This window comes from Rhinoraja longicauda, chromosome 8 (genome assembly GCF_053455715.1).
Source record: "Rhinoraja longicauda isolate Sanriku21f chromosome 8, sRhiLon1.1, whole genome shotgun sequence".
Lineage (NCBI taxonomy): Eukaryota > Metazoa > Chordata > Chondrichthyes > Rajiformes > Arhynchobatidae > Rhinoraja > Rhinoraja longicauda.
The window spans coordinates 49,545,233-49,568,995 of NC_135960.1; the positions used below are offsets into that span (position 1 = coordinate 49,545,233).

The 23,763-nt window shown below is 41.1% G+C and overlaps 1 protein-coding gene across 4 annotated transcripts in view; it reads left to right on the forward strand.

Moving 5' to 3' along the window:
• Positions 1-16,995, forward strand: part of LOC144595941 (kalirin-like) — a 159,111-nt gene extending 142,116 nt beyond the window's left edge. For all 4 annotated transcript variants that reach the window (XM_078403893.1, XM_078403894.1, XM_078403895.1 and 1 more), the window contains 7 exons: positions 572-693; positions 2,192-2,323; positions 4,573-4,740; positions 6,432-6,510; positions 10,092-10,292; positions 11,971-12,109; positions 14,988-16,995. In XM_078403893.1, the coding sequence (XP_078260019.1) occupies positions 572-693; positions 2,192-2,323; positions 4,573-4,740; positions 6,432-6,510; positions 10,092-10,292; positions 11,971-12,109; positions 14,988-15,533 (1,387 nt within the window). In that variant the 3' untranslated portion in view covers positions 15,534-16,995. The remainder of the gene's footprint in view (positions 1-571; positions 694-2,191; positions 2,324-4,572; positions 4,741-6,431; positions 6,511-10,091; positions 10,293-11,970; positions 12,110-14,987) is intronic.
• Positions 16,996-23,763: the final 6,768 nt, after the last annotated feature.

Below are 23,763 nucleotides of genomic sequence, written 5' to 3' on the forward strand. Positions count from 1 at the left end.
TTACCTCCCATTAACCTTATAGCCAGAACAGGCGAGTGGATTATAAGAGCTTTGGGATTAAAATAGTCCAAGTTGTAATTTTAGAGCATTGTGTGAGTGCACAATTAAACTACCTGCCTTCCCAATTAATATCTGTTTTGATTTTGGTGTTGAACATTGGATTTGCTTGCACACTCCAGGTAAACATACTTTATCCCCCTCCCGATCTGCCCCCCCCCCCCCCCCCCCCCCTCCCCCAAGCCTCTGTTCTACTAATCAGGTTGAAAAGATATGGATTGATGATGTTTATTCCAGATTTTGATACCTCACCCGTTGAGAAACAATAAATTTGATGTAATTTGATTTCTCGGAAACTTGATAGTTTATTCAAGTAAGTCATGTTAAGTCATAAAAGGGTAATTTGGAAAGGATGTGTGGATAAAATAAATGAGTTTGTGCATCATTTATTTCATATCAAAACCCCATTTATTTTTACAATGGAAATACTATCACAGGGTTTACTGAATTGCTTGGCTAAATTATTTATCTTTCCTTTCATTAAAATAATGCATTTGTGTTTTTATTTCTACAGTGATTCTGGGGAGGTTATGATTAAAATCTGTAATATCATGCCTCAAGATAGTGGGATATACAGCTGTCTGGCAGTGAATGAAATAGGATCGGCATCATCTTCTGCAACAATCAAAGTGCAGGGTGACAAAATCTTTTCCAATCATATACTGTAATTTACTCTGTTTAAAACATTTAAATATCTTTGCATCATGCTGTTTGTCTGTATGTCGAAAATTAAAGAAAGAGAATTGCTCAGATATATTGGACAATTGGCAGTTAAGTAACGAGTTTGGATTGTGGACAATGTCAAGAGTGGGTCGGCACGGTGGGGTCGGCACGGTGGCACAGTGATAGAGTTGCCAGATCCAGAGACCCGGGTTCAATCCTGACTACGGGTGCTGCCTGTATGGAGTTTGTACATTCTCCCTGTGGCCATGTGGGTTTTCTCTAGGTGTTCCGGTTTCCTCTCACATTCCAAACAAGTACAGGTTTGTTGGTTAATTGGCTTCGGTAAAATTGTAAATTGTCCCTAGTGTGTAGGGTAGTGCTAATGTGCAGGGTGATCGCAGGTCGGCATGGACTCGGTGGGCCAAAGGCCTTGTTTCTGTGCTGTAGCCAATTAACCTACAAACCTGTACGTCTTTGGAGTATGTCCTGTACGGGAGGATGTAATGTCAAATGTATTACTTTAAGAGTACTATAAACTTTACTTTTCCCTAATGTGTGATGTTGATTCCCAGCCTGTTCAGAGAGGAAACAGGCCAAGTTGTGCAGTAAACTGGAAGTAAATCCAGTTTATGCCTTGTTACAGTGATGCTTGATTTTTAAGTAGCCCATACAAGATGTTATAGTTCAAAACTCTCAAGGACTTACTGGCTTGTCAGTGATTTCAGCGAACATTAGGACGCCGGAGAAGCATTGACAGCATGGGAATTTCGCGATGTTTCCGAAGACGCTGTAATCTCGACCTGACTCGGCATTGTTGTGGTCATTGTCGTCGGGTAAAAGAAAAGTCAGCGATCTGCTACGACTTTGACAGTCGCCTTAAAATGGCCTAAAGTGGGACAGGCCCTTAAGGGTGTCAAAGGTTCCAGGGAGAAGGCAGGAGAATGGGATTGAGAGGGAAAACTATATCAGCCATCATTGAATGGTGAAGTGGACTCTTTAAACTTTAGACTTTAGGCATGGAAACAGGTCCTTCGACACACGACCACAAACACTAACACTATCCTACACACTAGAGACAATTTTTTTACAATTTACAGCAGCCAATTGATCTACAAACCTGTACGTCTTTGGAGTGTGGGACGAAACTGGAGCACCCGGACAAAACCCACACGGTCAAAGGGAAAACGTCCAAACTCTGTACAGACAGCATCCGTAGTTGGGATTGAACCCGGGACTCTGGTACTGTAAGGCAGCAACTCTACCGCTGTGCCACTGTGCTCCCCTCTACTGACTTGATGGGCTGAATGGCCTAATTCTGCTCCTATGTCTTGTGATCTTATGAGGAGGAGGCCACTGCAAATAACTAATTCTTATTAAAAGCCCTGACTTCCTTTGTCAACTCTTCAGATGTTGAAGTTAATCACTTTGAATCGTTATTTCACTGCGCTGATAAGATTCTCCCCTCTCTCAGGGGTTCCAGCGGCTCCAGGTCGGCCAATAGCCCAGGAGAGAAGCCACAGCTCCGTTATTCTGAGATGGTTACCTCCAGCAAGCACAGGAAACTGCACCATTTCCAGTTACACTGTTGAATACAGGGAAGAAGGTAAGGCATGACAGAATGTGATTTCACCATAATACTGCATTTCAGTGTCATTTTTTTTAACCCAAAAAAATAAAAACACAGCTGATCTGATTAACTCAATTTACAAGCTGTCTGTAATATTCCAAGTAATTAGAGAAGCACGTTATTAAAAATGAACTAAAGATGTCCTGCTATAATCAATAAACCTAGGAAGGAGTTCAGAAGAACATCTTTGCCAAGACTTGTAGGAGCATTGATGCACAGAGGGTTCTTGGAGTCCAAACCTTCAGCTCCCTGAGTACAAGTAGACGGGTCATTGAGTACAAGAGTAAGGAAGTCACATTGCAGTCGCATTTGGAGTATTGTGTTCAGTTCTGGTCACCCCATTACAGGAAGGATGCAGAGGCTTTGGAAAGGGTGCGTAAGAAGTTCACCAGGATTTTGCCAGGATTATGTAGTATTTGCTATGAGAAGAAATTGGACAAACTTGGTTTGTTTTCTCTTGGGAAATGAAGGCTGGGGGGAGATCTGATAGGTTTATAATGTTATGAGAAGCATACATAGTTTAGAGAGAGCCTTTCCCCCCCCAAGGGTAGAAATGTCAAACACTAAAGGACTTTAAAGAAGTGTGGACCAAGCATTTTATTTATAGAGAGTGATGGGTGTATGAAACTCCCAGCCTGGGGAAATGGTAGAAACAGACTCGAAAGGCTTTAAGAGACATTTTAGACAGTCGCATGAACTTGCAAAGAATGGAAGGATATGGGGCAAGTGGAGGCAGCTGTGTGTGTTTAATTTCGGCCTTAGAGTCGTCACAGACATTGCAGGCTGCAGGTTCTATTCCTGTGCTTCATGACTCTTTGTTCCAAAGTCTCTACCTTTCAACTAATCAAAACTTTTTCACATTTGTCACTGCTTTTTCCATCGTATGGCGATTCAGCACAGGCTAAACAGTTTACTTTAGACTAAACTTTAAACTGGCTAAACTTTAGATAGTTCCTCTGTCCCTCTCTTCCCCTCCCCTTCCCAGTTCTCCCTCTATCTTCTTGTCTCCACCTATATCCTTCCTTTGTCCCGCCCCCTGACATCAGTCTGAAGAAGGGTCTCGACCCGAAACGTCACCCATTCCTTCTCTCCTGAGATGCTGCCTGACCTGCTGAGTTACTCCAGCATTTTGTGATAATACCTTCGATAGGCTAAACAGTTTTGTCATTTGAAGTCAGCACACAAAACATTTTAACTGCTCCTAATCTAAAGCTTGGTTTTGAACCATTTAGCCAGTGGCTAAAATATGTATGCATGTAATAACTTTAAAAATTAAACCTTGCGTATTTCTCACACTTTCAGTATGACTTCTACAAACGTACTTTAAATTATGAGACGCACAGATAGGGGAGACAGTCAGAATTTTTTTCCCAGGGTTCAAATGTCCAACACTAGAGGGCAGAGCTATAAGGTGAGAGAGGGAAAGTCTCATGAAGATGTGCAGAGAGTAGTGCAGCCTGGAACGTATTGCCAGGGGTGGTGGGAGAGGCAGATAAGCTAGTGGCATGTAAGAGGCTTTTAGGCAGGCACATAGTAGTGCAGCAAATAGAAGGATATAGATCTTGCGCAGGGAGATGAGATCAGTTGAACTTGGCAACATGTTTGGCACAAACATTGTGGGCTGAAGAGCCAGTTTCTGTGCTGTACTGTTCTATATTCTATGTTAACAATTTATTTCTTCAATATGTATATTTAGTTGTTGTTGCACACATTTACTGGTCAGATTAAATACCATTCCACACCTTTGCATGCACTTAGCATATTTTCCTTTTCTGCAATCCAGGCTTGTTGTCAATCTAATACTTAGATCGCAATTAGATATATATTTTTTGTTATTTTATATGAAAGTTGTTCTCATTCTCTCTCAATGCACACTTTCAAGAGAGGATAGTATCAACAGCAAATTAGAAATATTAGATGTGTTGATAATTAATGTATCTCCTTGGTGCACATTGAAAGATATATAGCCTTTGGCTTAATGATCAAAATAAAAACAACTTGCCTGACCATTAATAATGTGGTGTTTATGTAATGTACACGTTAAAACCAGTAGTTTCTTGTCAATGCTTTGTCGTGGCTTCTTCCAATTCTTCAGTTTAATTGGTCAAACAATAATGCACCTGCATGTTAAAAGACACCATGTGATTCTTTTTTAATTAACAATATAGCCATGTACTTGCACTGAAATGGAAACAACAATCATATTGGAATTCTTCAATGTTTAGGGTCACTGGCATGGCAGCAATCAGTAACATCCACTTTGGACACCTACCTTGTGATTGAGGACCTGATTCCAGGCTGTCAGTACCAGTTCCGCATCAGTGCAAGTAACCCCTGGGGAATCAGCTCACCAAGTGAGCCGTCTGATTTTGTAACCCTGTCTTGCAACAATGGTAAGTACACCTGAGTTCTATTTACCAAAATATATAAGGAGAATTATTCTGAAAATACAGGCACTCCCTGACTTACATAAGAGGTGACTTATGTTAAACTCGCACTTACGTAAGCAATTCTTTAAACCCCCATATTTGTTTCTGAGTTATGCACCTCAGTAGCCTTGGTACCAGTGCACCACAATGCATGTGGCAGTTTCCGCAAGCCAGTCTCCTGGATACTCCGCTATGGTCTCCACCACTGAACTCCCTGTGGTCTCCATGTCAGAGCTCTGACCTGGTTTCTGCATCGGAGCTCCCCCCCCCCGGTGGTCTCCGCATTGGAACTCCCCGTGTGGTCTCCACGTCGGAGCTCCCCCCTGGTCTCCACGCCGGAGCTCCCCCTGTGGTCTCCACATCGGAGCTCCTCCCTTGGTCTCCGCACTGGAGCTCCCCCGTGGTCTCTGCATTGAATAGTAAATTTACGCATGCATAGTCGCACTTCCATCTCCAACTTAAGTAACATCTGACTTATGTTAGGATCCACGGGGCGTAACCCTTACGTAAGTCGATGAGTGTCTGTAAATTGAGAACTGAAAAGATTTAATATTCTTCTGATAACATTTCAAGTCAGTAATCTTTTCATCAACTTGAAATATTAACCTTATTTTCTTCTTCACAGCTTTTGCCTGACCTGCTGAATGTTTCAAGCATTTCCTATTTTTATTTAAAATTTACAACATCTAGAGTGGAATGCATATTTTTAGTAACTTCTGTTCATTATTTCCTATTTCTAAAATATATATATTTTTTTTAAATAATAATAATATACCGAATATTTTGTTGGGAAAGTCTGAAAAATATTTTTTTAGAAATTATCTTTATATTATGTAGCACATCAATGCAGATGGTCTGGCAAATGTTGTGTTTTCAAGTGATCTGTTATACCGTGACTGATGTACAGAGGGCAGTGAGTTCACACCTGACATCAATGATTTGAACAAAGGAATTAAGTGTAACATTTTAAAGTTTGCTAAAGATACAAAGGCTGGTGGCAGTGTGAGGAGGATGCAGTGAATCTTTGGAATTCCCTACCTAAGAGAGCCTTGTAGGTTCAGTTGCCAAACACACTTAAGACTGCGATTAATAGGCTTTTAGATATTAAAGGAATTGAGGGAATTGGGGTTACTGGAGGAAAGTGATATTAAAACTGATAAAAGATCAGCCATGAATTTATTGAATGGCAGAGTAGGCACGAGATTAAAGACTTAAAAGTCTGACTCCAGCTTTTGTTTCTTGGGTTTCTAATGTGAGAGCACAACTAAAATACTCAAAAAAAAAGATAATATTAATTGAGGATTATTGTTACTCTTTCATTCTCGTTAACACAATGGAATTTAAAATGAATCCATTCTCCATCTTGTTGCAGTCAGATGTAATCAACTAATTAACTTTACTAAACTTGAAAGAAGCAGGGTTCGAACTATTTTTCCACTTACAAAAATTCTAGCCTGATTTCTAATCATCCTTGGTGAGAAATTGATAGTTCCACTGTGAATTCATGTAGTTAGAGTTCCTTATTCCAGGCCGGATCAGTTAATGGACCTTTATAACAGTTTGTGCGATTGTTTTTGGTGTCACTGTTGTTTGAGTTATTAAAGCAATTGAATTGGCACTAAAATTCATTCTAACCGCATTTCATCCCCATCCAGAACCTACTAGTGATGACTCAAGAATTCCATGGAAGGATAATTTTGAATCTGCTTACACAGAACTATTTGAAATTGGAAGGTACTGTAAATCCACATAAGAAAGATATTTTTTAGACATCTGGAAGTAATATTACACCTGGATCCCATGAAAGAAAGATCGACTGGGTTTATATTCACTGGAATTTAAAAGGATGAGAGGGGATCTTATAGAAACATTTACAATTCTTAAGGGATTAGACAGGCTAGATGCAGGAAAAATGTTCCCCATGTTGGGGGAATCCAGAACCAAGGGTCACTGTATAAGAATAAGGGGTAGGCCATTTAAGATTGAGATGAGGAAAAACTTTTTCACTCAGAGAGTTGTGAATCTATGGAATTCTCTGCCACAGAAGGCAGTGGAGGCCTATTCACTGGATGTTTTCAAGAAAGAGTGAGATACAGCTCTTAGGGCTAACGGAATCAAGGGATACGGGGAGAAAGCGGGAACAGGGTACTGATTTTGGATGATCAGCCATGATCATATTGAATAGGCTCAAAGGGCCGAATGGCCTACTCCTGCACCTGCACCTATTTTCTGTGTTTTTTAGTTCACTGAATGCTGCTGTTTTTGTTTATGTTTCTGTAAGTGTTGGCTTGTCCAGTTTGTTTGCAGCTGGAGTCGCATCTCACACAAAAGCAGATGGCTTCGATTGAATTTGAAAGTGAATCATGTCAGCACTGCGACTTCACTAAAAGAATTCTCCTGACAGCATTCAAAGTCCTGCAATCTTCAGCTGCTTCTCTAATAGCCACCTTTCCACCATATTAGAAGTGGGAATGTTCACTGAATATTGCACCATGTTCAATTCCAATAGCAACTCCTCAGAACAAAAAACAGCCCATTCCTGTATGAAGCAAGACCTATGCAAAATCCAGGCATGGGTTGATCAGTGGCAAGTAACACAAGTAACACAGGTGCCAAGCAATGACCACCTCCAAAAAGGAAGTCTAACCAGCCTCCCCTTGATTTTCAAAGGCATTTACTGAATTGCTAAGATTTACTAAGATTGCTGAATCGACCATCTTCATCAACCTTGGGGGACCTTTGACTAGAATGTTAATTGGGTTTGCCACACAATTCCACTTGGGTAGCTTAAAACCCAACAATATGAACATTGAATTCTCCATTTTTAGGTAATAGCACCCCTTTTCTTCACCCCTCTCCCTCCTGCCCCCTTCCCATTCCCCAAAGCCGGTGCACGTCCGTTTCTCCTACCATCCAATCTCCCTGTCCCCTGCCCCTGTTCAAAGTCCCGCACCTTTGCTAATGGCCTCTTTTCCAGCACAACAGAGGTGGAAAGGTCTGATGACTGTAACATATTTAATTCTGTTAGAAACTCCTAAGAAAAAAGCAGCCCATTCCTGTATGAAGCAAAGGCTTATGTGACGGAAATGGATAGAAATTTAGTGTTAGTTAGGCCATATAGAGGTGAAATCCAGAGAATCCAGACAAAGAAAACTGAAAATCTAGAACTAAGACAAGATATTCAAATTTCAAAACAGAGATCAATAATTTGTTATTGTGTAAAGGAATTGAGTATCTGCAATAATGGTTCCCCAGGACATGGACATCAGTAATCCGATTTCAGAGAGACCGAGGCACAAGGAACTGCAGATGCTGTTTTACCAAGGAAAAACGCAAAATGCGTTCCACCTGAAGCCTCATGATTTATCCAGTACAATAGTTTAATTTATTGTCACGTGTACCAAGGTACAGTGAAAAGCTTTTTTGTTGCGTACTATCCAGTAAAAAAAAGTCTATACATGATTCATATTAACAGTACTGTTTCCTCCCTGGGCAAGCAGCCAGTGCTTTTTATTAAACAAAGAAGTGGCATATCATTCAAAACAAAGGCTTTCTGTTGAACTAATTTGCCTGTATCCATGGAAAGCATGTGTATATGTGCAAGCATGCATGCAAGCTGGGAAGAACAGGGCGGCACGGTGGCACAGCGGTAGAGTTGTTGCCTCACAGCGAACGCAGCGCTGGAAACCTGGGTTCAATCCTGACTGCAGGTGCTGTCTGTATGGAGTTTGTACGTTCTCCCCATGACCGCTTCAGTTTTTCCGAGATCTTCAGTTTCCTCCCACACTCCAAAGACGTAAAAATTTGTAGGTTAATTGTCTTGGTATAAATGTAAATTGACCCTAGTGTGTGTAGGATAGTGTTAATGCGCAGGGATCGCTGATCGGTGCAGACTCGGTGGGCAAAAGGGCCTGTTTCCGCGCTGTATCTCTAAACTAAACTAAACTAAACATGACTGAGTAAACAATACCCTGTTGGTCACACAGCCGTTACAACTTCCATTTTATGTTTCCTCAACTTCAGACTTTAAAGGTACAATGTGGAAACGGGCCCTTTGGCCCCAGGGCCGGAATAAGCTAGTGCGGGGCCTGTAGCTAGGGTTGCCAACTTCCTCACTCCCAAATACGGGACAAGGTGACGTCACCGCCCCGAGTCCCACGTGACCTCACCCAGCCAGCAATCACGTGACCCACCCCATCCCACCCGGCAACCCGGCGACAGACCTACAGTCCCTCACGTGGCAACACTGACCCTCAACCCCCCTGCAACCCCACACACACACACGGTAACACTGACCCTCACCCCCTCACACACACACCCAGCAACACTGACCCACACACCCCAGCAACACTGATCCTTACCCCCCCCTGCAACACTGACCCACAACCCTACACACCCCCAGCAACACTGACCCTTACCCCCCCACCTGCACACTGACCCTCAACCCTACACACCCCCAGCAACACTGACCCTTACCCCCCCCACCCGCAACACTGACCCTCAACCCTACACACCCCCAGCAACACTGACCCTTACCCTTCCCCCCCCCCCCCCCCCCGCCCCCCCAGTGCCGGTGCCAGTCTCTGTCCCTCTGTGTCTGTGTCTTGGGCTTGGCGGTTGGGCAGTTGGCCCATTGGTCTGCCCCGCCCCGCCAACACATTCAAACCGCGGCGGTTGGGGAGCGGCGGGCGCAACACGGTGGGCCAAACAGGGCCGGATTAACATAGTAGCAAAAGTAGCATATGCTACGGGCCCCACACTAAATCAGCATCCCACTGGGGATGCCACTGGGGATCCCACTGGGGATGCCAATTTAGTGCGGGGCCTTCGAAAATGCGGGGCCCATAGCATATGCTACTTTTGCTACTATGTTAATCCGGCACTGTTTGGCCCACCGAGTTCATGCCGACCAGCGACTACCCTGCATTTGGAATGTGGGAGGAAGCCAGAGCACCCGGAGAAAACCCACGCAGTCACAAGGAGAATGTACAAACTCCATACTGGCAGCACCCACAGTCAGGATCAAACCCGGGTCTCTGGCGCTGTATGGCAGCAACTCTCCCGCTTCGCCACTGTGGCATCATAGAATAGAACTATTGTAAATGGGTGATCAGTTTTCGACGTGCACTCAATGGGCCAAAGGGCTTGTTTCCAAACTGTATCTCTAAACTAAAACTAAAACCAACTTGTAGTTACAGATCCTATTTACGGGCTGTTTTCCAGTATTTGCACGATACAAAATGTAAAGGATTGAGATTTCATACATGTAGCTGAATCTATCTACTCGTGATTTGAAATCCTCTTCTGTTTTGCAGGGGTCGTTTCTCTGTGGTGAAGAAATGTATACAAAAATCTACCAAGAGGGAAGTAGCTGTTAAATTCATCAGCAAGAAATTGAAAAAGAAAGATCAAGTGGCTCACGAAGCAGCGATCTTACTAAACCTGCAGCATCCACAATTCCCTGCAATATGTGATACATATGAGTTTTCCACGGGCTATATCTTAGTTCTTGAACTGTAAGTACCTGTGTTTATATCCAAACCATCGGCATTTGGTAGGCAAAATACTATTTGCATTAATACTATGGAGCTGATTAACATTTTTGGTTTTAGCCCAGTTTTCATGGATAGAGGATTCCACTAAAGTCGAAACTGCTCTCAATTCCTCATTAATTTTCTCCCTTCCCGTGTAACTCTTCTAGAGAAATGATTACTGGGAACCGTTGCCGGTGTTACTGTGTAAGTTTGGTTTAGTTTAGTTTAACTCTGGTCATTCACATTTAAGCTTGGACCTCAATGTGTTATCTTATGTCATCAGACTGTAAGTAACTGTGTTGGTTGAAGTTCCATATGCACCCACCAAGCTGGCATTTGGCAAAGCATCTCCAGCCATTTTTATTTACTTTTTCTCCTCCATAACTGTATAATCCATATTGTACTCGAGTTTGAACTAATTGTATTTATGTGTGGTTGATCTGATCTGTTTGAAACCATGCAAAAGAAAGCTTTTAATTGTACCTTGCTGATAATAAATCTAAACCTAAACTTAAATAACCCAAACTGGAAACAAGGAGCTGCAGAAGCAGGTTTACATAAAAAGATACAAAGTGCTGGAGTAACTCAGAGGGTTGGGCAGTATCTCTTGAGAACAAGAATAGGTTATGTTTTGGGCCAGGACCCTTTGAAGGTTTACTCCAGCACTTTGTGACTTTTTCTGTAAACCCATGTTCTCTGGAGATGCTGTGTGACTTGCTAAGTTACTCCAGCACTTTGTGTCTTTTTCTAAACCATGTTCACTGGAGATGCTGTCTGACCCACTGAGTCACTTCAGCACTTTGTGTCTTTCTTTTAACCCAAAGACTCTCTGGATGATTGAAATCTAATCTCACTTCCAGAGCATTGGCAGAATCAGAAGACTGAGAATAGCCCGGGAATTTAAACTGCGACTTTCCTGGTTTATATGAGTCACACTCCCTCTTTGAATTAGCTGAGTCACCATAAAGCTGGAACATTTTAAATAATATTTAAATAAATGTTTTGTGACACAAAAGCAATGGTTGTGCATAGCTGCACCTGTTCGGCCTGGATCTTAATTTACATTTCTTTTGATTAATCCATCCATTGAAGTTCCTGTACCCATCGCATTTTTTGATTGAAGTATCTGGTAATATATTTTATTATTTTATTTTTTCCAGTAATTTTATATTTCCTCTTTGTCTTTCACTTCATCTCTTTTTCTTTCACTTCTTTCCTCAACCATTCATGTTCCCTGCATCACAGACTCTTCTGCTATCCGTCTTCCAATGGATAGCAAAGCAAATTGCCCCTTTCCTTTAACTGTTGCCAAACATCTACAATTATCCATGGAGTCTCAGCAGGATTTAGTTTCTGCTTTCCTTTTGGAAGAAAATATCTGCAAAACACAAAGTGCTGGAGGCACTCAGCGGGTAAGGTAGCATCTGTGGAAGGAAATGGGCAGACGATGTTTCGGGTTGGGACTCTTCTTCAGAATGGTGAAGCAGTCACCCCCGCCTCCTTTAAAGTCACCAATGTAGAAATCTAATTATAATTTGAGCAGAATTTGGGCATTAACATTGCATTATAATGGCATATCTAACAGCCAGGCGTACTCAAGAAATGTGTACACAACATATTCATAGCACATTGCTAAATATTTCTGTCCTTGTGCTCAAAGCTTGGATAATGGTCGCTTGCTTGAATTTCTGGTAAATCAAGAGGAGCATTTGGAGGAGAAGGTTGCTTTTTACATCCGGGACACATTAGAGGCCCTCCAATATCTACACAACTGTAGGGTTGCGCACTTGGATTTAAAGGTAGGACTTTATTTAAAGTTTTTTAAAAACTAATCAATATATTATTCTTCCACCACAGATCTATACTTTCTGAAATTATATTAGATTTGAAATTAAATTTATTTGGTTATAGGAATTTGTTTATTTTGTGCGGACAATGCACTTTAAAAAAAATCTTATGTGGCAGCTGGATGTTGGTAACAAGGTCAGAACAGTATTTATTGCCCTTCTCTAATTGCTCAGCAAGGTGGTGGTGAGTTATTCTCTTAAGTAATTGGAATTTTTTCTGTGCTAATCTGAATTATCAAAGGTTTCAAAGGTTTCAAAGGTCTTTTATTGTCAAGTGTACCAATTAAGGTACAGTGATATTTGTATTACCATACACCTAAAAAAAAGCAAAAAGCCACTCAACTATATAAAAGTTAACATAAACATCCACCACAGCGGATTCCACACATTTCTCACTGCGATGGAAGGCAATAAGGTCTAATCTTCTTCCCTCATTTTCTCCCGCGGTCGGGGCAGTCGAACCATCCGTAGTCAGGGCGATCGAAGCTCCCGCAGCCGGCGGTCGAAGCCCCCGTGTCGGGGCGATTGAAGCTCCCGCGTTGGGGCGGTCGAAGCTCCTGCGGCTTGCAGCTCCCGAAATCGGTCTCTAACCAGGGACCACGAGCACCACGACGTTAAGTCCGCAGACTCCCATAGTTGGAGTTTCCGAGGTCGATTCCTGGCAAAGGGTAGCCAGCTCCGTGATGTCCGCATGCTCCCGCGGTTGGAGCTCATGGTCGATCTCCAGCAGAGGCCGCCAACTCCTCGATGTTAGGCCGCAGTACGGACGGAGATACGATAAGGAAAAAAATCGCATCGCCGTCGAGGTAAGAGATTAAAAAAAAGTTTCCCCCAACCTCCCCCACCCCACATAAAACAAGCTGAAGAACACTAAAACATTAATTTAACACATACTATAAAACAACAGAGAAGGAAGGGACAGACAGACTGTTGGCGTGGCAGCCATTGCTGCACCACCCAATTGGTTTTTTTAAAATTTCAAAACATACTTTATTCGAGAAATAAAGAAATAAATATATACAAAACAGGTTCTTTACAAAACTCCATCCAACATTCTCGGAGGCTATACTTACATTCAATACATATATTCAATACACCAATTACACAAAATTACCTCCCACCCTTGCCACTCATGTGGCCCACTGGCATGGGATCCCTTCCATTATTTTGAGGGGCGTCTCCACCACACCCTGCCCCCCATGTTCGGCAGTGGAAGGACCCTAGACTGTGGTTCTCCCCCACAGGGCCTTGGCGTTGGCTGCACCAAGCTTCAGTGCGTCCCTCAGCACGTACTCCTGCAGTCTGCAGCGGGCCAGTCGGCAACATTCCCCGACGGACATCTCACTCTGCTGGGAGGTCAACAAAGCTCAGGCAGACCAAAGAGCGTCTTTCTCCGAGTTGATGACCTTCCAGCAGCACTTGATGTCATTTTCTGAATGCGTCCCTGGGAACAGTCCGTAAATCAAAGTCCTCTGCGACGGAGCTGTTCAGAATAAATCATGACATGGATCCTTGCAAACCTCTCCAGACTCTCTTTGCAAATCCACACTCTGCGAAGAGGTGGGCCACCGTCTCCTCTCCGTAGCAGTCATCCTGAGGGCAGGTGCGCTGGTAGTGAGGTTCCGGCGATGCAGGAAGGATCTGACTGGGACGGCTCCCCTCACCGCCAGCCAAGCCAGGTCTTGGTGCTTGTTGGTGAGTTCTGGCGATGAGACATTTCGCCAGACAAGCTGGGCAGTCTGCTCTAGGAACCATGCCACAGGATCCATGGAGTCATTTCCCTGCAGTGCCTTCAGGACATTCCGTGCTGACCACGGCCCGATGGACTTGTGGTCAAAGGTGTTGGACCGGAAGAACCTTTCCACGAATGTCAGATGGTGCGGTAATGTCCAGCTGATTGGCACATTGTGTGGCATCTGCGCCAGGCCCATCCTTCGCAACACCAGGGACAGGTGGAACCTCAGCAGGTAGTGACACTTGGTGCCCACGTGCCTTGGCTCTACGCTCCGCCTGATGCAGCCATACATCCTGGCAATCAGGATGAGGGCGACGTTGGGCTTTTACCCCCGTTGTGGAATGTATGTGGAACCATTAGAGTCATACAGCACAGTAACAGACCCCTCGGCCCAACTTACTCATGCCGATCAAGATGCCCCATCTATACTATTCCCACCTGTCTGTGTTTGGCCCCTATCCCTCTAAAACTTTCCTATTCATGTACCTGGTCAAATGTCCTTTAAATGTTGCTATAGTATGTGCCTCAACTACCTCCTCTGAATGCTCATTCCATACACCCATCCACCATCTGTGTGAAAACGTTGCCTCTCAGATTCCTATTAAATCTTTCCCCTCTCACCTTAAACATATGTCCCCTGGTTCTTGATTCCCCTATTCTAGTGGTGATTTCCCTACTTTACAGCACAGTGGTGCAGCGGTAGAGTTGCTGCCTTACAGCACCAGAGACCCGGGTTCGATCCTGACTATGGGTACTGTCTGCACGGAGTCTGTACATTCTCCCTGTGACCATTTGGGTTTCCTCCGGGTGATCAGGTTTCCTCCCACACTCCAAAGATGTACAGGTTTTTAGGTTCATTGGCTTCAGTAAATTGTTGTAAAATTGTCCCTAGTATGTGTCCCTGGTCAGTGTACATGGTGGTCGCTGATCAGGGCACTCGGTGGGCCGAAGTGCCTGTTTCTACGCTGTATCTCTGAGGTCTAAAGTAAAGTCTGCTCTCGGTAAAAGACTGTGCATGTATCCTATCTATGCCTCCCATAATCTTGTAGTTATTTATTAATTTTTATCATTAATTATTATGTTCCCTTCTAACAGCCAGAAAACCTGCTGATTGACTTTCACACACCTGTGCCACGTGTCAAGCTTATAGATCTAGGTGACGCTGTTCAAATCACAACTTATTATTATATACATCAGTTGTTAGGAAATCCTGAATTTGCTGCTCCTGAAATAATCCAGGGAACACCGGTTTCATTAAGCACTGACATCTGGAGCCTTGGCGTCCTGACGTATGTGATGCTAAGTGGAGTATCTCCCTTCCTGGACGAGAGCATTGAGGAGACCTGCATGAACATTTGCCGTCGGGATTTCAGTTTTCCCGATGAATATTTCCAGGGAGTCAGCTATGTGGCCCGAGACTTCATAAGGGCTCTGCTTCAGGGGGACTTTCGCTGGAGACCCACAGCTGCCACTTGTTTACAAAACCCTTGGCTACACCCTCAGAATGACAGTTACTCCACGGCCCCACTGGATACCTCACGGTTGGCCTTATTTATTGAGCGCCGCCGACATCAAAATGATGTTCGGCCTGTCAGCAACGTGAAAGGCTTCCTACCTAGAAATCTTGGATCAAGGATGTGAAGCATCAGTGACCAGTGAATACTCAGTCACCATCATGACGAACCTCTGAGAATAGTTTTACTCCGCACGCTGCTGGAAGGGCGAGGGTAGGAAAAATCTAAATAGATTTAAACAGATTTACATTACACTAGAATCATGTACATAGAATATTTCTGATGTAGCATCCTTGGAAAGTAGGTCAGCAAAGTTTGATCTATTTACTTCAGACTGAGTGCAAGTGTTTTACTCTTTTTGAAGTATTTGAAGTTTTGAAGGGGAATTAATTTTAATGCAAAACTAAACTTACAAATTTTATGGGCTGGATGTTGAATCGGGAATGCTGAGAAACTGGAAAAAATGCAAAGCTCATCTCTTTAATGAAATTTGAACTTTGTAGATGTAAAGGAATTATGTTGTAGTCCTTTACGATAACATCATCTATGAAGTTCCAACAGAGGAAATGCACTGGCACCTGTACAATTCAGGAAATTGTGACAGTTTTTTTTTTTGTTGCTGTGCATGGTCTCCTGAAGTACAGGCCTGCTCAGACTGCCTCCTTCAGCAGCATATGTTCAGGCAGTTGAAAATATGAATCAGTTCAATGTTGTCAAGGAATCAAAGAAACCTTTGGCTGCCGAGGTTCATTTCTCCTTGGAGTCTGGGAGGCCTCGGATACTTTGCCAAAGTTGCCTCCCTTTGGCAGGCAGCCATTCATGCATTCACTCATCACTAACCACATGTACAAACCTCAGTCGTAAACAAAAGATAGCAATCATGGCAGGAACCGTAGCTAATTTCTCATACTTCCTCCCTACCTCAACCATGCCGTCTCTACTCCACCTGGGTTAACATTAGTTAATTTGACTGTGATCTCCACTAATCTCCACTCCACCCTCGTTTACATCAGTTAATTTGACAGCGATCATTAACCTGACACTTTTAATGTTGTGGATTAAGTAAACAAAGCCTGTGCTGTCTTTCGTTTGGAAGAATGTGAGATGATCTCACTAAAATGCTTACCGAGTTTGACAGGGTAGATGCGGAATTGATATTTCCCCTTGCAGGGAGAGGGGGTATAGAACTAGGACTAATAATCTCAAAATAAGGTGTCAGCGATTCAATACGTGAAGAGAAAGACATTTCCTCAACCAATGTTAGTGAATATGTGATCAGTGCAGGAACATGACACTGGCAGCTACGTATGATAACACTGAATGGCAGATCAAACACTAGAGGCTGAATAGGCTTTTGCCTGCTTGTGCTTATGTTGCAAAAAAGTGGCTGAAGTGCACATGATGTGCCACGACTTTAATTCATTGTGCATTTAGAAAGTTTAAAGCTCCCCACAAAAGGTTTCTGAAAGCTGCCTTGTCATTTAGATAGGGATTTAAATTTAGTATAAATCTTTTTCGATCTGATGTTAGTTAATTTAATGAATTTTATGAAAGTTTATTATTTAGGGTCAAGAAGGAATGCCAACATATTTCCAGTTTAATTATTGTTTTATGTTTACCTTATTCTTCTTTTATTCACTTTATTTCACCTTCAATACAGGATTTGATAATGCATTATAACAGATATTTCTTGGTTTAGACTCAGATGCCTCAGCAAAGATGCATCAATCTGATGGGTTCGGAGATGTTTGTTACTTCCTCCAGATCCCTGGTAGAGAGTGGTGTGTGTAGCTTTCATCTAGGGTAATTGATAAGTAATGTTGATGACAGGAAGACTGAGGACATTTTATCCAATTCTTTATTGAAGTGATAGATGATGGGGTTAATCCTAAAGTATTTTCATGCAACTCTGTGAACAGGTTCACATACATTTTATCAAAATTGATATTTGCCTAGTTAGATTGGCATATTAGATAAGGTGTAATGATTACATTTTTTTATTTATTGAAATTCTTTTTTAGAATGAATATTTAGAATTATACCAAAGTCTTTGTTCATCTGTCAAAAAAAAACTTGTTTTCTCCTGATTTATTTATATCAGAATAACTGCAATTTAAACATATACTTGTTTCCTGCAATCATGATTGGACACTGTATTTAGGTGAACTATTCTCATTGTGTTTACTTACCAAGTAGACTAAACCAAACTCTTTTAGTTTGATGAGCTTATCCACTGAACAACTGAACTACTTGTGTGATCATAGTCTGTGAAGAATGACATTTTCTAAAATTGGATTCTGTTCCAATTTTATTGATCTAAATTGATCTAAATATTACTGGGTTAGAGGGAAAGGTTACAACTTCTAATGGCGACCCATTGGTAGTTCCTGGCAACCTACTTATGTGGCAGGTGCAATGGAAGGATTTCACTGCTGTGTAACTCTATGGAGCTGTCCTCCCAGTTCCCATGTGTATATTAACACACAAGAGTTGCCTATAAACACACAAAAAAACTGATACCATAAGTTATGTAGCTATAATTCAAGTTTAGGTACACAAATTTTTCAAAATGAAAGAAAAATCTAATTATGTTTTATGTGCGACAGCAATTCAAGTGCATTTCAAGAGCTGCTGATATTCATTTTAATGATTTGAAAAACAAAATGCTTAGCTATTTTTTTCACATGACATCAAGACCATTTCTCCACCTTTTCATTACACTGGTCCAACTTTTCTCCTAATGGCATGAGCACAAATATTCCCCACCCTAAGAATGTAAGCACAAATATTTCCGACAACATGGATAGTGATAGATTTTTAATGCTGGAGACATGATGAAGTGATGATTCTTCTGGTGATTTAGAAGGAGATGTTTACACTGTAAATAGTAAACAAAGCACATAATGACAAATAGATAATGCATACTCTGGTCGACTTCAACATAGTTTAATAACTGTGACATTTGTGGGGTTTAGCTACTATCATCAGTCCAAGCATAAACAGCATTGAGACAAAAAAGACTGCAGATGCCGGAAATTGGAGCAAAAACTAAATCTGTTGGAAGAACTCATAGGGTCAGGCAGCATCTTTGGAGGCAAGAGACTGTCAATATTTTGAAACCTTGTGTCAGTCATAGAGTCATATTCATACAGCACAGTTGCAGGCCCTTCTAACCTAATCCCATTTACCCATATCTCTCTCTCAATCTTTCCTATCCATGTACCTGATAGAATCCTGAGAGTCATTGTTTCATCCATCAGTTGCCCTAGCAGTTTGTTTCTTGCTAGGTACAAAAGGTTCATGTTGCAAAATCAATAAGGAGCTTGTACATTCTACATTTACAAAGCTACCAAATATTAAAGAAAGCAATTTAAATGCTGCATAAAATCAGTGTGCTCACAGGACAGTGGGAAGTGACATTCTTTTGGCAACTACTTTTCACAACTGATTATACAAGAAGAATCATCAAAATTTACCGCAAGGAAGTGGTCATTTTTTTCCTCAAGTCCATGCCGAATAAAAGTGAAGCTATTTAGCTTACTTGCAGTTCCCTGCTCTTAGTCCACAAAATGGTGGGTAAAAACTCTTCAATGATTGTGCAAATGCAGGTCCACCACTGATTTTCCAGCACCCTTGGTTCCAGAGCCTTTCTGGATTATCTGTTTTGCTGGACCAATAAAGGTCACGGCCTCTGGGAGGAGTCCAACGGTACCAAGGTGGTCTACCGGCCCGCAAAGTAGGCCTCAGATGTTGGCCAAGGGAACGGATCTGCCGGCTCTGGCTGGGCCAGAGTTCCAGAGCTCCGGCCACAGGGGGCATATTTGACCCACTGATCAGCCGCAGGAGTCCCGATGACATAGATATCGGCTGCCTCACCTGGCCTAGGTGCCACATTTTTGGCGGGACCTCCGGGAAAGATTTCAAGTACACTCTCGTAATTTTGTCCGGATTAAAGGAGGTGTCAGACCACCAGTTGCCATGAAATTGAATGTGGACCCGTACCTTGAAAATTTGATGTCTTCACCACGCTTTCAGGCAGTAAGTTCCAGATCATAAGTCCAAAAGTTGTAGGAGCAGAATTAGGTCATTCGGCCCACCAAGCCTACTCCGCCATTCAATCATGCTGATCTATCTTTCTCTCTCAACCCCATTCTCCTGCCTATTCCCCATAATCCCTGACCACCTCCTAAACCTCCTAATTCCTCCTAAACACTTCAGGAAAAATTATTTAGCCTCGAATTCTCTCAAATCCTTTTATTAATTAATTTAAATAGGTTTCCTGATCATTAACATATTGGCTTTGGGGAATCTATCAGTCCTATTCCCCTTTCTAAGCTGTTCATAATTTTATACACTTTAATTAAATCTCTCTTCTGCTTCAAAGAAAGCAACCCAGGCCTACTCGATCTTTCCCTATAATTATAGTTCTCCAGCTTCATAATATCAGTGTTAACCTCTTCTCCAGCACCTCTAGTGCTGTCAAATCTTTCCTGTAGTTCAAAGACCTCTTCTAAATATGTGGTCTCACTAGTGTTTCATACAATTCTGGCTTCAACTTGAAAATCAAAGTTAAATTGCAGATGCTAGAAATGTGAGACAAAAACACAAAATGCTGGAAACACTCAGCAGGTCGGGCAGTATCTGTAGAAACAAAGATAATGCATCAAGTCAAAATATTTGTCAGAACTGGGAAAAGATGAACTGCCTTTACTGGGAACTTTAATTCTTTTTGTTCCCACAGATGATGCTGTCTAATTTGCTGTGTGTTTCCAACATTTTACGTTTTTGTTTTAGATTAAGTGTGCTCTTTTATTCTTATTACATTAACTGTGGAAAGTACCCTGTATGCTGCCTTAACAACCTTATCTCGCTGTACCCAATCTTCATGGACCTGTGTTCATGTGCTCTGAGATCCTTCTGCTTCTCTTACTTCGAAATCAAATGGCATGGGCTCCAGTGGAGCAGCAGTAGAGTTGCTGCCTGGCAGCACTTTCAGAACCAGAGACCCGGGTTCAATCTCGACTATGGGTGCTGTCTGTACGGAGATTGTGCGTTCTCCCCGTGACCGCATTGTTTTTTTCTGAGATCTTCAGTTTCCTCACACACTCCAAAGACGTACAGGTTTGTAGGTTAATTGGCTTGGTATAAGTGTAAATTGTTCCTAGTGTGTGTAGGATAGTGTTAATGTGCGGGAATCGCTGGTCGGTGCGGACCCGGTACGGTGCGGGCGCTGTATTTCTAAACTAAACTAAACTAAAGTCCCCAGTTAATATTCTGATGGACTTTGGATTTTATGGCAGAATGATGTGCTTAATTATGGTTTGAATAGCTTAGAAATAAAGTCACATACCCTTAAATTATCAAGTAGAATATTCATTGCGGAAAGAAAAGCTATTATTTAATCACCCATCCCCTCCCCAGCTCAAGTAAAGGTTTTTGTGGGAAGAGTAAGTTAAATCATCATGGGGATGGCAATAATTGACACATTTGTGCTTTTTTTAAATGATACAATTCTTGGCCCCAGAGAGATGTTGGGCCAACTAATAATCAAATCTGGAGAACTGTAGTTATTGAATGGGCACCATTGACATTTTAATTACCAGAGGTAAAGTCATCATATGACGTTGGCCGAATTGGAGAAATCCAGCACTTGGGATTAAGTGAAGTGAAATATTTACAAAGAAAATTTCATCCAAGCCCAACAAAAAAATATCAGGTCTTCCTTGCATATTTCATAGTGTGTCACTATCCGCTTCACTTACTTTGCTGATAACCCTCAGGTCCATGAGTGCTGTCCCCAGCTGCACTCTCAGCTGCAGTTCCCGGAGTTGCTAATAAACTTAATCTATATAAATTAGGCTTGTCTTTCCAACAAAGATAGATACAAAATGCTGGAGTAACTCAGCGAGTCAGGCAGCATCTCTGGAGAAAAAGGATAGGTGGCATTTCGGGTCGGGACCCTTCTTCAGTTACTCCAGCACTTTGTGTCTATCTTTGGCATAAACCAGCATCTGCAGTTCTTTGTTTTTACAGTTTGTCTGGGCCTTGTATCAAATCACCAGCATGAATTTAACACTTGATTTCTCACAGCCCAGAATTAGAAATAGGATTGAAGTTTCTGGCATTGTAGTGTACAGTATATAGATTGACTGCTGGAAAAGGATATTTTGTCCTAAATGTAAAATGATCTTTTTATATAAAGGGACATAACTCAATAAAGTGTTAGAAAGCAATGGGGCTCCATTTGAAAACTGATATCAGCACAAACTAATCACAAATTCCCAAGAAAAGTACAAAAGCAAATACACAACATGTTCCTGAAAATCTCAGCTTCATTTTAATTATATTTTGATTTTTCTTGTGCGTCCTTTTGTGCCAAGTTGGAATGGGGGAAGACACTTTAGCTCCACACATTGAGATTCTAGATACTCTTAGATCGTTCAAATCTTTCATTCAAAACTGTTGATATTTGTCAATGTTCATGATTATCAGAAGAAATCTCTCTCAGATTTAAAATAATCAATTGAATTAGTGTCAATTGATTTGTTTTAATGGAAGAGAGTTTGAAATTTCTCCCACTTTCTGTTGTAAATGCATTTTTAGCTTCATCTCAGAAACAGATTATTTTAACTTTTAGATTGTACTTTCCAATTTTTAACCCCCTGCTGACTGATGGGAAGAACTCTTTTTAACCTATCAATATCCTTGGTATCCTGAACTTTTCAATTATATTTCCTCTTAACTGTCCAAACTCTGTGTGTTTCAACTCTGTGTTCTCTATTTTTCTCCTTTTCAAAACCGCACATGGCACTGTAAATCCCTGTAGCGTAACTTCTATCTTCTTATATCCTCTTATTTCCTCAATTAAAAAGTCCAAAATTATACTGATCTTTATTTTCTGTGCCTGGCCATTATCCTTTAGCAATTGATGTATATAATGCCCCAAACTATTTGTACATCTCCCTCTTAGATTTTTCCACCATTGAGAAAGTTTATTTTTACACATAAGTTTAAAATGTATTACGATGGTTTTTGTCCATTTTAAACTGTTCCTTTATTCTTCTTTAGACAACAAGGGCAGGATAGTCATTATGGCTGAATCTTTTATGATTTCTTCTCCTTTTGCTCCTATATCAATCATCAAAGATGTGATTTTAGTCTGTAACACAGTGAAAACATGGCTAATATATATATATTTTAAACCATTTGAATTCATCTTCTGTTTACAGATTAATTGGTGATATTCATAACTTATTGCATTCCTGGCCCATAACATTTTTGCTATTTCTGAACCCTAAAGATTTTATATCTACACCTCTTTGTAAAATGCATTTTTCTATCAACAGAACCTGCGTACATTTTCTTTATTATTTGCCATTTTGATTGTACCATTTTTATTCTGATTCATAATTTTTGAATGGCATATCAAAAATTATGCTGCAGCACTAAAATTGCTACATGGCAGGTTTTATTGTATGCTATATTTAATCTCCTTTATTAATTATAATCTACTGATGTTAGAATATACCATGGCTCATGTTTTAACATTTACCTTTTGATTTAAAATTTCCAATCAATGCTGCACTAATAATAAAAATGATCAATGTCGTTCATTTAATTCCTTTTCAACATGATCAGTACCAACCCATATCCTTAATTGCAATAAAATTTACAACCATTTTTCCAGTTTGACATATAATGGAGTGAAATCCCATGTATTGTTGTGGTACATGTAAGGCAAATGCACTATTTGTAATGTGTACATTTACAAATGTGTGGAATGGTGTCAATTATTTATGAATGTGCTGATTATGTTAGCTGGTCTCTCTCCACTTAGAGACTTGCAACATAATGTTTTTCTTGGTATATATTTCACAAGGCAATTCTGTACAATTTGGGTTCATAAACTATCCAACAAAACAAAGCATTTCTAACGTTGACTTTTGAAGCAGTAATGACTTATTTTTACATTAAAGGATTTAAACAAGTATACATACAGCTTTACAGCCTTAAAGTATCTCAATTGTTTGCCTCAGCACTATTCCATGTTAGCCTTTTATTGATCAAGCTTTGTTGCATATTTTTACAATTAAATGTTATATAAAGTCTGGTGTATATATTTAAATTTTGTTTTACAGAGATAAATATGTTGTAATTTTTGAAAGTGGAACAGGAGCATTTTAGTAATTGCAATGATTCCTTTTACTTGTCAAGATTGGCAAACTGTATATGCTTATTGTAAATTTGAAATTGCATGCAACATCCTGTATCGCGTATTATACAGTTCAAATGGATTTCTTGGACATAATAAAAATTAGAATATTTCATATGGTATTGGTTTGGTTTTAATATGTTCA